Source organism: Akebia trifoliata, chromosome 15 (assembly GCF_017979445.1).
Source record: "Akebia trifoliata isolate Shusen 1 chromosome 15, ASM1797944v1, whole genome shotgun sequence".
Taxonomy (NCBI): Eukaryota; Viridiplantae; Streptophyta; class Magnoliopsida; order Ranunculales; family Lardizabalaceae; genus Akebia; species Akebia trifoliata.
The window spans coordinates 7,188,839-7,201,944 of NC_141389.1; the positions used below are offsets into that span (position 1 = coordinate 7,188,839).

Genomic DNA, 13,106 nt, shown 5'->3' on the forward strand with positions numbered 1-13,106 from the left:
TTAATTAAACACTTCTCTTGTATCCTCAAGGGTAATATTGATAATCATATGGAGCTCTATATATTTGATTATTTTAGAATGGATTTATTCCCTTCTGGAAAATTGAATTTTTTTACTTTTTATTTTTGTTTCCTTCTATCTTTTTTTTTCTTCCTTCTTTTTTCTTTTTTTAATTGGCAAGCTGGGGGATAAGGGACCTCCTTCATTTATAGGCCAAAAAGAAGTACTATAATCTTATGTAATTATAGCATATATGCTTCCTAAAGATTGATTTTATCTTGAAAGGAATAACATTTGGATCGAGCAAAATCAAAAAATTTATGCGATGAAACTCCACCTCCTGCTAAATAACTATATGCTCAGTTAGCTTCCCTCCAATAAACTCAATTGAGTTTTCGTCGAACGGCTAGCTTCACGATTTCTGAATTTCACGAACCGACAAGAAAAAGTACATTTCCAAGAAGCTTCAACCATTTCCTTTTATCGAGCATAGACCTAGGAAGGGAGAAGGGGTCCATTATCAGATGAATGGAACCTGAAGCCGTGCAAGCGATGTGAAACATTTGATTTGATCACAATAATGATCAATGTCCAAAATCATCGGTTGAAGAGAAGAATAAGGGGGAAAATGTTTGGGTTCCCAAATCAATCAATATGGGGTATCTCAAATACTTGGTAAAGACAATAACCGGATATATAAACTAAGAAAATTATTAAAATTTTGCCACTATAAGAAAATACACACAATAAGAGGTGTATTTTCCAAAATGTATTCTATTTCCTAGCACCTATCTTCGTAATATTTTAGATATTTAATGTAGTTTTTATAAGCAAAGTTCTTTCATCTGAACCAGAAGAACAAACCCAAACTCAACTTTATACCTTGTGCTCCTTTTCTCAATCTCAAGACATTCTTATATGACCCATCTTTATTCCAACCTTGCAGCTACAGCAGCGGTCACAAAATAAAGATTTAAATATCATAAAAAGACCCTTTTTTTCATATGAGACGGGTGTCCAGACCTCTTGGCCGGACTATCACCACACATTACATGAAAAAAGGCAAAATTCGATGTCAAGGTCTGTCGAATTTCCTAAATCCAAGCAAATTTGACGGACCTTGACATTGAATATACCCCTTTTTCACGTAGTGATATCTCTCCCAAATCCCTCGATACATGCAATACCCCACAAACCACATATACAGTAAGCTGGGATAAAAGACCCATTTTCACTAGTTGGTATGAGAGGAAATCATGATATATACTTAGGCTTTCGTCATTCTCAACATATTAATGACCATTTTCACCAAAAATGAATGCAATCTGATATTAAGGAGATGGTAAAGTCGATTTCATGTGAAATCATCCATCAAAAAAAAGAAAAAAAAAGATTTCATGTGAAATCCCATTAGAACTTGTACTTTACAATTTGACATTCTTTCCAAATGTGTAATTATCCAATCTTTCCGAAGTATTGTGGTAAGATAACCAATAACCCATCCAAAGACGGTTTCCACAATGAGAAAGACCACAAAGGAGATTATATTCATGTGAGACCCCAAAATTTTCCAAAATTTTCAAAAAAAAAATTCATAAAATTCTTCGAATTAGAGGCTAGCCAATTAATTTGGCGAATGGACTAATTAATCAACGATCCCTCAATTAATCATGGAATATGGTAACATTTTTAACCTTCACCTCCATAATTTTAGCTTTTTCAACATTTAAAACTTCAAGAAGAAGATACACAATGTTAAAATGCGGTCAAAACGACGGCTATGAGATGTTGTTTTAATGGAAAACGACTGCTGCTATTGTCGCTTAGACAGTTGTTAAAAACGTAGACGCTTTTTTAGAACACTGCCTATATTCGTCGACTAAAACAATGGGTTTTGTCCATTGAAAATGACTGTCCATAGCCTTCGTTTACACTATCTGAAATTGTGGCATAAAATTTTATTCTACGACTGCTTATGACAGTCATTTTTCAAATTTTAAATTAAGAAAAGAAATTGGTCTGTTAGATTGTCAGTTCTGATTCCAATACACACGAAACACTAATATTTAGGGCTTAAATAAACAGAGTTGCTATTCCGACACTGACTCTTGCTAACGCCACCCCAAGTGTTCTAATTCTTAGTTTTGTCCTCGGTGTAATTATCATTAGTTTTCAGATCATTCACTATTCCATCACTAGACCTCTCTCCATTCAACTATGGAACAACTCCACCTTATTTCAACTTCGCAACAAGTACCCACATACTTGCTAAATCATTTTCTAAAGCTACTTCTCTTTTCTTGGCCTCTATCTACATTTTTCCTATATTCCTTTTTGGTGAGTTCCTTTTCAGTTAAACTGCTTCGAGAATAGCCTCTCTATCTTTCCTTGCCTGTAACTCAATCCTTAAATCATTAGGATCAAGATTCCAATACTCAGCATTGTCTTAGACTGTGCCATGAATTTCATTACTTAAATTTTCAAGTGTATAGTAACAAAATTAATCTTCAAAGTCAGAAGAACTGTCATCGTCTTCATCCGACATAGCGTAAGTAGATGCATAGTTGGGATCGTTATCAACTTCAAGTGATGAAATCCTTAGAACTCGTCTACACATTCTTGATACCTCAGCTTGTAACCTCATAACTGCCGCATGGAGTGAATATAGGTTATGACGCGGCATCGAAATCGCACGTCTTTTTGGGATAGGTACTTGCACAAGTTTGGATTCTTTAATCAATTTCTTTGAATCCCTCACAAGTAGAATCCATTCGCGTTCCAGCATGTGCTTTCTATATGCATCTCCCGTCCGAAATCCACGACGCATATTCTCATCGTGATTCATTGCAGCTTCTAAATAGGAATAAAATTTGGATTCTTTCCCTGAATAAGATTATATAATGAAGGTGAAGTCTATAACTATTAATGGAACTATTAAGTGCATTTACATTGATATTTAATACTTACAAAATGACATTTAATTCCTCATGAATGCTCATGTCACCATATTTTCTTTTGCCCACCTAACTCCCTGCACAGAAATTAATCAATTTATCACTTTATTTATTAGGGTCAATAAATGCAGATTAACACTCCTACATACATAATATCCACATGTCTCAAAAGGTGGATACTATGTTTAAGGTTGATTGGACGTGAACTAATAGTTTCAAATAATAGATATTGCTTACCAAACTTCATTTAACTCATCATGAATGATTGTGTCACCATGCAATTATATTATACTATTTAATTTTGTCCACACAACTCCTTACGAAATTTTATGTATAATCTATAATTTTAATAGGGTCAATAAACGTAGATTAGGATTTCTACCTTAAACGTGAAGACCATAACTTTGCATTTTCCAACATCGATCTTCCCAACCACCCAATTGGTTATGACTTCCAAATCTTTAATTCATGCACGATTACATTGTCGATAACAATGTAATGAACAAAAATAAGAACAAACAACTTTTAAGGTAATGCCATCTGTATAACCACCTCAAGAATAGTCCGCAACCTGAAGTAGGACATATCTTCCTACAAAGAGTGATGTGTAAAACAATCATCAATCTTATTAATTGAATGTTTCCAAATTAAGTTAAAAATAGATAAATGGGATATAGTAGTACCTGATTGAAATTAAATTCCAATCCGCGGCTTGCGTAATCAATATATTTTAAAATAAACATTCCACAATCCCATGTATTGGTTTGTTTGGGAATGTTCTTACGATCGTAACAAGGCCAATGTGGGATGTCAATCTTCGCCGACCCCATCTGCTCGAGTACTATCGGGAAAAATTCTTTCTACGCATTAACAAATTATAATGTGATAAGTACTTGTGGAATTCCTTACTAAATTAGCGTAATAATTATTAAATAACTTATCAATACATACCAATGCTTTAATTTCAACTTTATAGACTGACATACAGTCCTTAGAGAGGGAATCCAAAAATTCTAATTTCTTATTTTTTATGTCCAATATTGCAACGGCCCAATGAGCGTGTGCGTGAATGGGAAAAAATACCTAGTGATTAATAACAATGTGAGAATGAGAGGTAATTTAACAACAAAATAAATATACGAAGGCACGAGACAAGAAAAAAAACAAACCTTATCACAAGATGTTATATGATATTTAAGATAGTCAGGTCTGGTAAACGCTTTCAGGTTTTTATTTAATTGGAATTTTTCGCCCGACACACTCTCAAAATTATTCAACAAGACCTTACCCACTGACCAGCTAGAGTAATCTTCTTGAACTTCCTTAAGTAATACCTACACCGATTAATGAAAAAAGTTTTATAAAGATATACACATCTAACTTAAAGATATGTAAATGATGTGTCTATATCAATTGGACGTACAATATACATTGGACTAAAGAAATGACATTTGAGAAAATGATCTGGATGTTGCAATTCTCTCCTTTTAAGAAATTTGCAATATCCATCGATTATCTGTGTGGCAACAAAGTCAAGAAATATTTAATCATTCTAGAATTCTCAAAAAAATTAAAATTAAAATATGAAAAAATGTTACCTGATCGTCCAACCACCCAACCCCCCTAAGTGAATCAATAGATGCGCTCGGAATATAATACCCGTCTTCCAAATTTATATCAACGTGATGTGAATTTATCAACGTTAATTCTTCGTTGGTAAAGGGGCGCTTAGGATCATGAAAATAATTACGAGCGCATCTCTACAAATTAGTACGTAAAATAATTACATATCATTCATAATAATATTAGAACAAACATAATCAAAATGAAATCTGAAACATGCATACATCCCACTTCAACTCTTTGCATATCTTCTTCTTTTTTCGTATATCTAAGGGTGCATAGGGTGGCTTCAAATATACTGAAGGTTTCACATCTCTTTTAGACTTCACAGGGTTCATGGAATACCCACCCTCCTACAACAAATGATAACATTGCATAAATTACTCGTATTCGTATGGTACTTCACACCTTTAAAATATGAAGTTAACAATTACGTATGAATAACGAACTAATTGTATTTAAATTGACCATGATATAACATTTCAAATAATATATTTTTTAAAATTTATACATCTTATTCGCTAAAGAAATCAATTAATACGATGATTAAATATTTCATTTCATCCTAACAATTTCAACGACATGCAATAAAAAATTGTATGTGCATAGATACACATTTCAAATCAAAGAAATTGATTGAAAATCTTACAACATAATAAATATACCGGATAAATCCCAAGAGGGGATATTGTAAGACAAACAACCACACACCTTTTGATCAAAATCAGATGAATTCCCCCTAGCTAGAATGTTGTTGTCTTCAGACTCTAGCTTTATAAGAGGAGATGAGGATTCAGCCTATAAAAATTAAAGTTAGACAGGTATTATTGAAGATGCGTTTATTATATAGATAACAATTTCCTAACAAAAAATATATAAGTCTAAAAATTAGACAAAACATGAAGTCGAATGTGAGTGATTTTTTCTACATTAAAATTTTAAATATTAAGTATATACATACCTTATCAGCGTCGAATTTGAATTCTGAATTTTGTTCATCATTGAGATAATTACTTTTCAAAATATTAGGCGAACTACGTCCGTTATCAACTTTAGTAGACAGCTGAATAAGAAGAATAGAAAATGATCATAAAAACCAACTCACATGAAATATTTATTGAACATTTTAAATATTGTTCATGCAAGGTACCTTGTATTTTGTGGAGGAAGAGAATGATACTTCAGGTGAATGGTTCATTGGTATTGTTTCAGATGTCTTTTTAGCATCGATTCCAATTTCTTCTTCGTGAAGTGGATACTCATTTGTGCAAGTATTCGTTGAGGGGGATGCCTTGTGTATACCAAAAGGAACACTAGAGCCCATTGTCGGAGGCGATGACTTAGGTATACCTAAAGGATCGTCTAAGCCCTTGGTAGGGGTCGATGCCTTAGGCATATCTGAAGGATTGACAGAGGTGTTGGTATGGGGAGATGACTTGGTTTTCGAAGGTGCAAAGTCCGAGGCTTTATCGAATTTAACGTTATACTGTTTGATATTAAAACAAACATTCATAATGATTTCTATGTGGATGTAACCTATTATGTGGATTTATCACACATAGTAGAGAAACAATACCTTAGGGCCAGATTCATTATATGACTTCAAACATTTGATGTCCTTTTTCAATTCTTGGATAACTTTAGACTGATCTTTCAACTTCTGTTCCATCACCGTCATTTTCTTCTTCAACTTATCAACCTCCTCTAAGTTTTTCCTTTTAGACCGAACACCATTTTCCTCTTTCCTCTTATAACCCTTACAAAATGGAGCAAGAACAGCCTCACAAAGTTCATGATCGGTCAATTTCAACTTATTGATAATCTGTTAAAAATGATGATACATGCATATAAAAAATTTGTATTAGATGGAGGTATATATATATATATATACGATTGAAATCGTAGTTCAATAATTCATACCGTGCAATTGACAAACTTATCGACGTAAAATTGTCGTTCCTCATTTAAATAATAAGGATACTTCAGGTACCTTGGAAAATGATTGGCAAATATGCGGGGGGCTATTACAGGTATATGTTCGAATGCCCATACCTACAAGTGCATAAGAATACAGGACGAGTGCTTAAATAAACATCAATAGTTTATAAAACTAGTACTTCGAAGTAAAATTAAATTAATAACTCAAATTTTTCTTTACCTACCTGAAGCACCAATGCACAACCATAGAAATGTACATGTTTACCAGTTTCCTTAAACTTCGTCGCACAGATGCGTAAAGACTTTAAAAGGTGGTTGTGTACTAATCTGCCCCATGGGATTCTATTGAAGATCTCATCGCACCATATCATACTTAAAAGTTCTTTATTTATCTTCAGTCTGTCCTTAGGAAGTAAAAATGTAATAACTATGTATAATAAAAATATTCTTTTAAATTCAATAATATTTTCATTTTTTAAGACTGTATTAAGTATAGTCTCAAAAGAATCTAAGGTTATCTCTGTTGGCACGTCAAAGTACTTATTCCAAAATAATTGTACACAAAGCTCGTCTTTCTTTGAGAGAGAACCGATTCCATCACTACTATACAAACCTCCCAAAGCTAATATCAATGCAACCTCACCTTCTGAAATAGAAATATCTTTAATTCCAAATGAAAAATAACCATTTTTAGGATTAAATTTCTCTATGAGAAGAAAAATCAAATTGCTACACATTGGGACGGGTGGCATAGATAGTAGTGGAGCAAAACAAGTAGAATTTAAACATGTCTTCTGCTCAAATGTTAAATTTGAGAAGAATTGTGAAAATCTTTCCGCGTTACACACAACACGTGTCTGCAAAATATATATTGCTATGTCATCGTATTTTTCAAAATGTAAAAAAATATGATACTTAATGTCATAAAAAGAGGATAACATACCATGTCAACGTAGATGAAAGACTATTTCCAATACGATTGACCTAACGTAGACCCATTCAAAATAATTAATTAATTTCATAAGCAATACAATATAATATCAGAATGATACTTTTGACATTATATCAGAATGTATTGTATATAATGTCGGAAGGAACCTTCTGACGTGAGATAAAAAAAACATTTGACATTAAATTCATAACAAAAATAAATTATATCAAAATGATTCTCTATGTACAATTTACATTTGACTAAAATAGTTATGATCTAATGTCAGAAGGATCCTTCTGACATTAACTAAAATAGTTCTGATCTAATGTCAAAAGGCTTCTCCTGACATTGGTTAAAATAGTTCTGATCTAATGTCAGAAGGATCCTTCTGACATTGAGTAAAATAGTTCTGATCTAATGTCAAAAGGAGCCTTTTGACATTGACTATAATAGTTCTGATCTCCTTCTGACTTTTACTAAAATAGTTCTGATCTAATGTCAAAATGTGCCTTTTGACATTGACTAAAATAGTTCTGATCTTATGTCAAAAAGCACCTTTTGACATTGACTAAAATAGTTTTGATCTTATGTCAAAAAACACCTTGTTACAGTCCTTTCATTATCCTGAAAATATCATGGTTTAATGATATGAGGACTACATCTTTTTTCCCCTAAACGTAATTAAATTCATCAATAATAAACTTTCACTATGAATAATTTGCATTCCATTGGTAGAAACAAAAAAATTATAAATTAAAATCAAATAAAATTGTCACCTTGAAGTATTCAATTTTTCCAAGGTTCCTGTTGAAAGAGATTTAACAACAAGCAAATAATGACAATATTTAATAAAAAGTCAAAAAAGAATTTGGACAAAATATTATGGAAAGTTTAGGGTTCGAATACTCCAAAACACAAACACAAACACTTTCGATTCAAATTTCTCAAAATCTCCACAACGGAGAGAGATAGAAAGAGACTTGAATCGAAATTATTTTAACAATCTCCACAACAAAGAAAGACAAATCTGGAGAAACTTGCAAGTTTCTCACGTTCTCCACAATGGAAAGAGATAGAGAGAGGGAGAGGGAAACTTGCAATATTTTCTACATCTCCCCAACGGAGAATCTCCACAACAAAGAAAGATAAATACGGAGAAAGTTGCAAGTTTCTCACGTTCTCACAACGGAGAGAGAGAGAGAGAGAGAAAGAGAGGGTAACTTACAATGTTTTCAAGATCTCCCCAATGGAGAGAGAGAGAGAGAGAGAGAGAGAGAGAGAGAGATGGAGGTGGCACTCTTCGTCTTGGACTTGCAGAACAAGGAAACCCTTTCAACTGAAATTACAGACATTTTTATAAAAGAAGCGAGGATAAAATGGTAATTTCAGTCAAAATTAACAAAAGGGCATTTTCGGAATAAAAAAGTAATGGATTACTGTTTTTACCGTTTTGGTAAAATAAATTAATTCCGAAAACAGTAAATTTACCGTTTTCGGAATTAATTGCTACAGTGTACCGTTTTGGTAAATATTTACCAAAACTGTACCGTTTTGGTAATTTTTCCTTTATAATATCTTGCAGGTTAGAGTTGATTATTTGACCAAGTCAATGGATATTTTTTAGGAGATGTGCCGGACTATTAAGCCGAGAGGTGATAATTTTGTACTTTCTAGAAATCGTTTGCACCTTTTATGCTTAAACTGTGTTATCTGTTGGAACCAAGGTATTAAATTTAGATATTGAGGTATACTAACCTCCTTGGAAAGGGTAATTTTCATGGTTTGCTATTTCATCTGGACCAGCAATGCCAATCAGTGGAGTGGCTGATTCCAAGTGCAAAGCTGCTGTCAAGTAACTCATTTACTATGCAATGGCTATCGATCTTGAGCAAAGGTCTCTGTGCTTGCTTTGTGAGTCTTGCATATTGAGTAATTTTTTGTTTGTCTAGTGAAATCTATACTTACATTTAGAGCAGAATGATTTACCACAGAAAATATGCTTCGCCAAAGTAGACAAATAAAATATTATGCTAATTTACCAAGACATGCACCGAAAATTGATTAATTACCAAAATGGTGCACTATTTAATTCCAAAAAAAAGTAATTTTCCATTTTGGAATTCAGTTTTTATACCAAAATGGTAATAAATAAAATGAACAGTAATTTCCATAATTTTCTACCCCTTTTAAACTTTATATTGAAATTAAAAAATTTGAAGGGTAAAAATGGTAAAAGGTTAAAGAAGGATAAAATGGTTTTTTTACTACCCAATAGTATATAAAAGACTTGGATTTTGATAAATGTCAAGGGTAAAAATGGTAAAAGATGGAGGAAAGAGAAATGGGTATTTTTGGTATGAAAAATGTCAAAAGTATGGTTAATTTTATCTTTTACCGTTAAATAAAATGACTTATTTCCGAAAATGGTAAATTGCCATTTTTTAAATTAATTTGAATGGAACACCATTTTGGTAACAATCAATTTTCATGCTCCTTTTGTTAATTTGGGCTACAATACATATGTATGTATGTGAATAATTAGAAAGATGAAGACAAATACATTAACAACAGGAGAAGACCTTAGATTTATGTTCTTACATATTTATGAGCTGCAGTTATGTTCTTACACCCCACAAATGAATCAATGCAATTGTGCGGGGGTAAATATGGTAAAACTAGGAAGCCCTTAATTTGGAGTAAAGTTGAATGAAGGGTTTGTTGGTTAAGTCGATCTTAGTGGTTTGTTGGCCACTATGCATTCTTTTGTGCCATTTAATATTCACGGCACTATATTTGCTCATCTGACACGTTTATAAATGGGTATGGAATTATCACACATCGAACATGTGGGTTGGTTGTCATGGTTTCATTAATCTGGGCACACCACTTAGTACGAATTGATTTTGAGATGGACCCCAGACATGACATTAGAGTGGGCCGCTTACTCTATTGTGCAAGTCGAGGGCCCATGCACCAAGCCTGGACTTGAGGGGGAGTGTTAGCCTACTAGAATTATCACACATGGCACATGTGGGTTGGTTTCCATGGCTTCATATATCTGTTGGGCTACACCACTTAGAACCAAATGATTCAGAGCTGTGACGTGTGTGATTTATTTTTTATTTTATTCTAATATTACTCCTCGAGGACACCTTTTATGCATTATGTGCACATATTAATGATGGTGCTCTAGGTTTCAATAATCATCATTGTTGTTCTTAATGTTATTTGTTCCAATTAATTTGCATTCAGAGCCACAAATATTGTTCCTCCGTTAATTTTCTCTATAAGTTTGCTTGTTTAAGCATATGTTGTAATTTGTGTCTCACAATTTAATAATAAGTGTACGTATGTCACAATTTAATTTTTATCTTCAGTTTCAATTGTGTCTTAGATACGTGTGAACCATGGAAATCCACGGAGAACTCAGGTGGAACTGGTGGATTGAATTTGGGTGTGACTCTCCATTGCCCACCTACTAGTTGATTGTCAAGACCTAAACAAAGAGACAAAATCAACTCACAAGACTAAAGACTTGCGGGGAATCAAACTGAATGGATTCTGGCATGGTTACTATCATTCGAAAGGCCAAAATTATCAAAGAAATATTAGAAGTTCTCGATCATTTCAATGTAGCTACCATAGAATATTGATGGTCTATAGAGAAGGAAGTCCAGTAGACTGGATGACAGGACAAATATCTCAATCACCAATGCTCTGAGAATCAAATTGAGAGACCAAAATATCTCAGAGCATAAAGAGGATTGACACTATGTGAAAATTGAAAATTTTGACAAGAAAATTTGACGAGCCAAAGCCCACAAATCTTAGGAAACGAATTTTGATGGCATCTGGCCATTGAAATTTATGATGATACCTAATTCGATGGTTTAGAGTCATCAAATTTCTCCCATCCTCTATTAATTTTAGGGTTTTGGTCAGTTGAAAAAAAAAAATTGACAATGAAAATTTTGACGTCTTGGTCCATCAAATTTTATGAAATTTGACAACCTTGAACCATCAAATATAGGCTTTTTTCACATTGTGTGAGGAGGAATTACTTCAATGTGATGCAGAGAACATAACATAAGAACTCATGGAACGTTTGGTCACCATACATCCAAGCTTAAGGCCTAGACCCATGGACCAAGAGGGCCCATGAATTAAGAATCATCCACGAAGACCCATATTTGAATGAAAATATCGAAATCGTCAAAATCAATGCATTGCAATTGAGTTTTCATTTTTAGGTCTAATCAATCGTTAAAACTACAAGTCAAAATCACACATCGTTGATTCTGCCTTAGTTTTAGGATTAAGTAGTTTCTATTTTCATACTTAGTTTTTACTATTTTTAATAGTTTTTTTTTTTTTTTTTTTGATCATTTTTCGTGTTTTATAGGAAGTATGATTCTTTCTCTTATAAATATGATTGTAACTCCAATAGGAGCCAACATTGTATAAATAATTTTTTTTTTTCAGAGTGTTTTCTCTTTCTTTTTTCAATTCTTTGATATTCTGTTGGAATCAACAAGTTTTGATTTCTAATTGTTTAATATTCTTTTCAGAATCAACAAACTATTTGGAAGATTGTCCTTAACTCTATATCACAATGCCACTAGCGAAGAAGCGGATGACGTCGTAACAGATAAGATGACTTTAACTAGTGGGCACGTTGAATTCAGTTATGCTCAAATGATATGATTTAAATTCATTTGATTTTTCACTTTTTAAAAGTGGGTGGTTTTATTTTATAATAAATATCTGTATTTGTAAAGTAGGAAATTTATTGATATACTCTTTTTTAGATGATTTTTAATATTGGGTGTTCTAAAATATTTTAATGACCATATCAGGATTTTCTACTTTCCATAATGTTTTTTTTGGGAAAATTACTTGAAGGATCCTCGTGGAAGGTTTTCTTTTTAAATAGCCCTTAAGTTTTGCGTGGCAACTAGATAGGAATCCCTTGTTACTAACGAACTCACTACTTTTTTTTTTTTTTTTTGTTACTATCAAATTTTCTACTTTTAATTATTGTCGAACTCGACGCTTTTTATTTATTGTCAAGTTCACCACTTTTTATTTTATAAAGTAGTGAACTCGACACTAATAAAACCCACCCATTTTCTATTTTCAAGTTTTTTCGACCAAAACACATGGAAAGATCGACTAATAACTTGAGATAAGGACTTGTTTAAATGATTTCAGCTCAAATGAACCATTCTTTATTGATTTTCATAAAAAAATTAAAATAAATATATATTGAAAAAGTCCTAGATTTCTTTATAAATAGATCTTTAAAATGTTTGAAAAATCTCTTAAAAATAGTTTATTCTTCTTTCTTAAATCCTTTCCTATGTAATAGAGTCTTTAAAACATGATTAAGATGTCAAAAATTCAATTATTGGATGAAAATGATGAATTTGAACGGCTAGGACATACAATTGTGAGAAATGTGGGAGACGAGGTGTAAGAACCATTTAGAAATGAAAAGTTTATTGAATGTCTTGTCAGGCTACCATTGAAAACTTAGGTACTATTTATTAAGAAATCCTTTTGTGAGTGTCCTTTAAGAAACCTTCCCCTTTTCTTATGTTTTATTTTCCTACGTAAAATTTGCAACTGTTCTAAACTGTTCATACATGGGATGGATTCTA

General features: G+C 32.5%; 1 protein-coding gene across 5 annotated transcripts; it reads right to left on the reverse strand.

Moving 5' to 3' along the window:
- Window positions 1–2,476: 2,476 nt before the first annotated feature.
- On the reverse strand, window positions 2,477–7,345 carry LOC147384151 (uncharacterized). 5 transcript variants are annotated; one of them, XM_086426801.1, is made up of 15 exons: window positions 6,740–7,297; window positions 6,498–6,629; window positions 6,154–6,399; window positions 5,728–6,063; window positions 5,539–5,640; window positions 5,289–5,375; window positions 4,802–4,930; window positions 4,553–4,714; window positions 4,378–4,470; window positions 4,124–4,288; window positions 3,906–4,037; window positions 3,638–3,814; window positions 3,337–3,545; window positions 2,968–3,031; window positions 2,477–2,883 (listed from the first exon to the last, which is right to left on the reverse strand). In XM_086426801.1, exons 1-13 carry the CDS (start codon window positions 7,265–7,267, stop codon window positions 3,480–3,482), a joined length of 2,355 nt encoding a protein of 784 aa, XP_086282927.1. In that variant the 5' UTR covers window positions 7,268–7,297; the 3' UTR covers window positions 2,477–2,883; window positions 2,968–3,031; window positions 3,337–3,479. The 5 variants fall into 5 exon arrangements, with proteins under 5 accessions (XP_086282927.1, XP_086282931.1, XP_086282929.1 ...); XM_086426805.1 differs by having other exon boundaries at window positions 6,568–6,629; window positions 6,740–7,294; XM_086426803.1 differs by lacking the exon at window positions 5,728–6,063 and having other exon boundaries at window positions 6,740–7,345.
- Window positions 7,346–13,106: the final 5,761 nt, after the last annotated feature.

What these genes read in the sequence shown, in the direction of transcription:
- LOC147384151 (XM_086426801.1), bottom strand. Translation starts at nt 7,267, where the DNA reads ATGCCACCCGTCCCAATGTGTAGCAATTTGATTTTTCTTCTCATAGAG. An exon ending in TCAAATTCGACGCTGATAAG is followed by an intron (nt 5,376 to 5,538) that starts GTATGTATATAC and finishes TAATTTTTATAG; the next exon opens with GCTGAATCCTCATCTCCTCT. An exon ending in TTGGGTGGTTGGACGATCAG is followed by an intron (nt 4,471 to 4,552) that starts GTAACATTTTTT and finishes GTTGCCACACAG; the next exon opens with ATAATCGATGGATATTGCAA.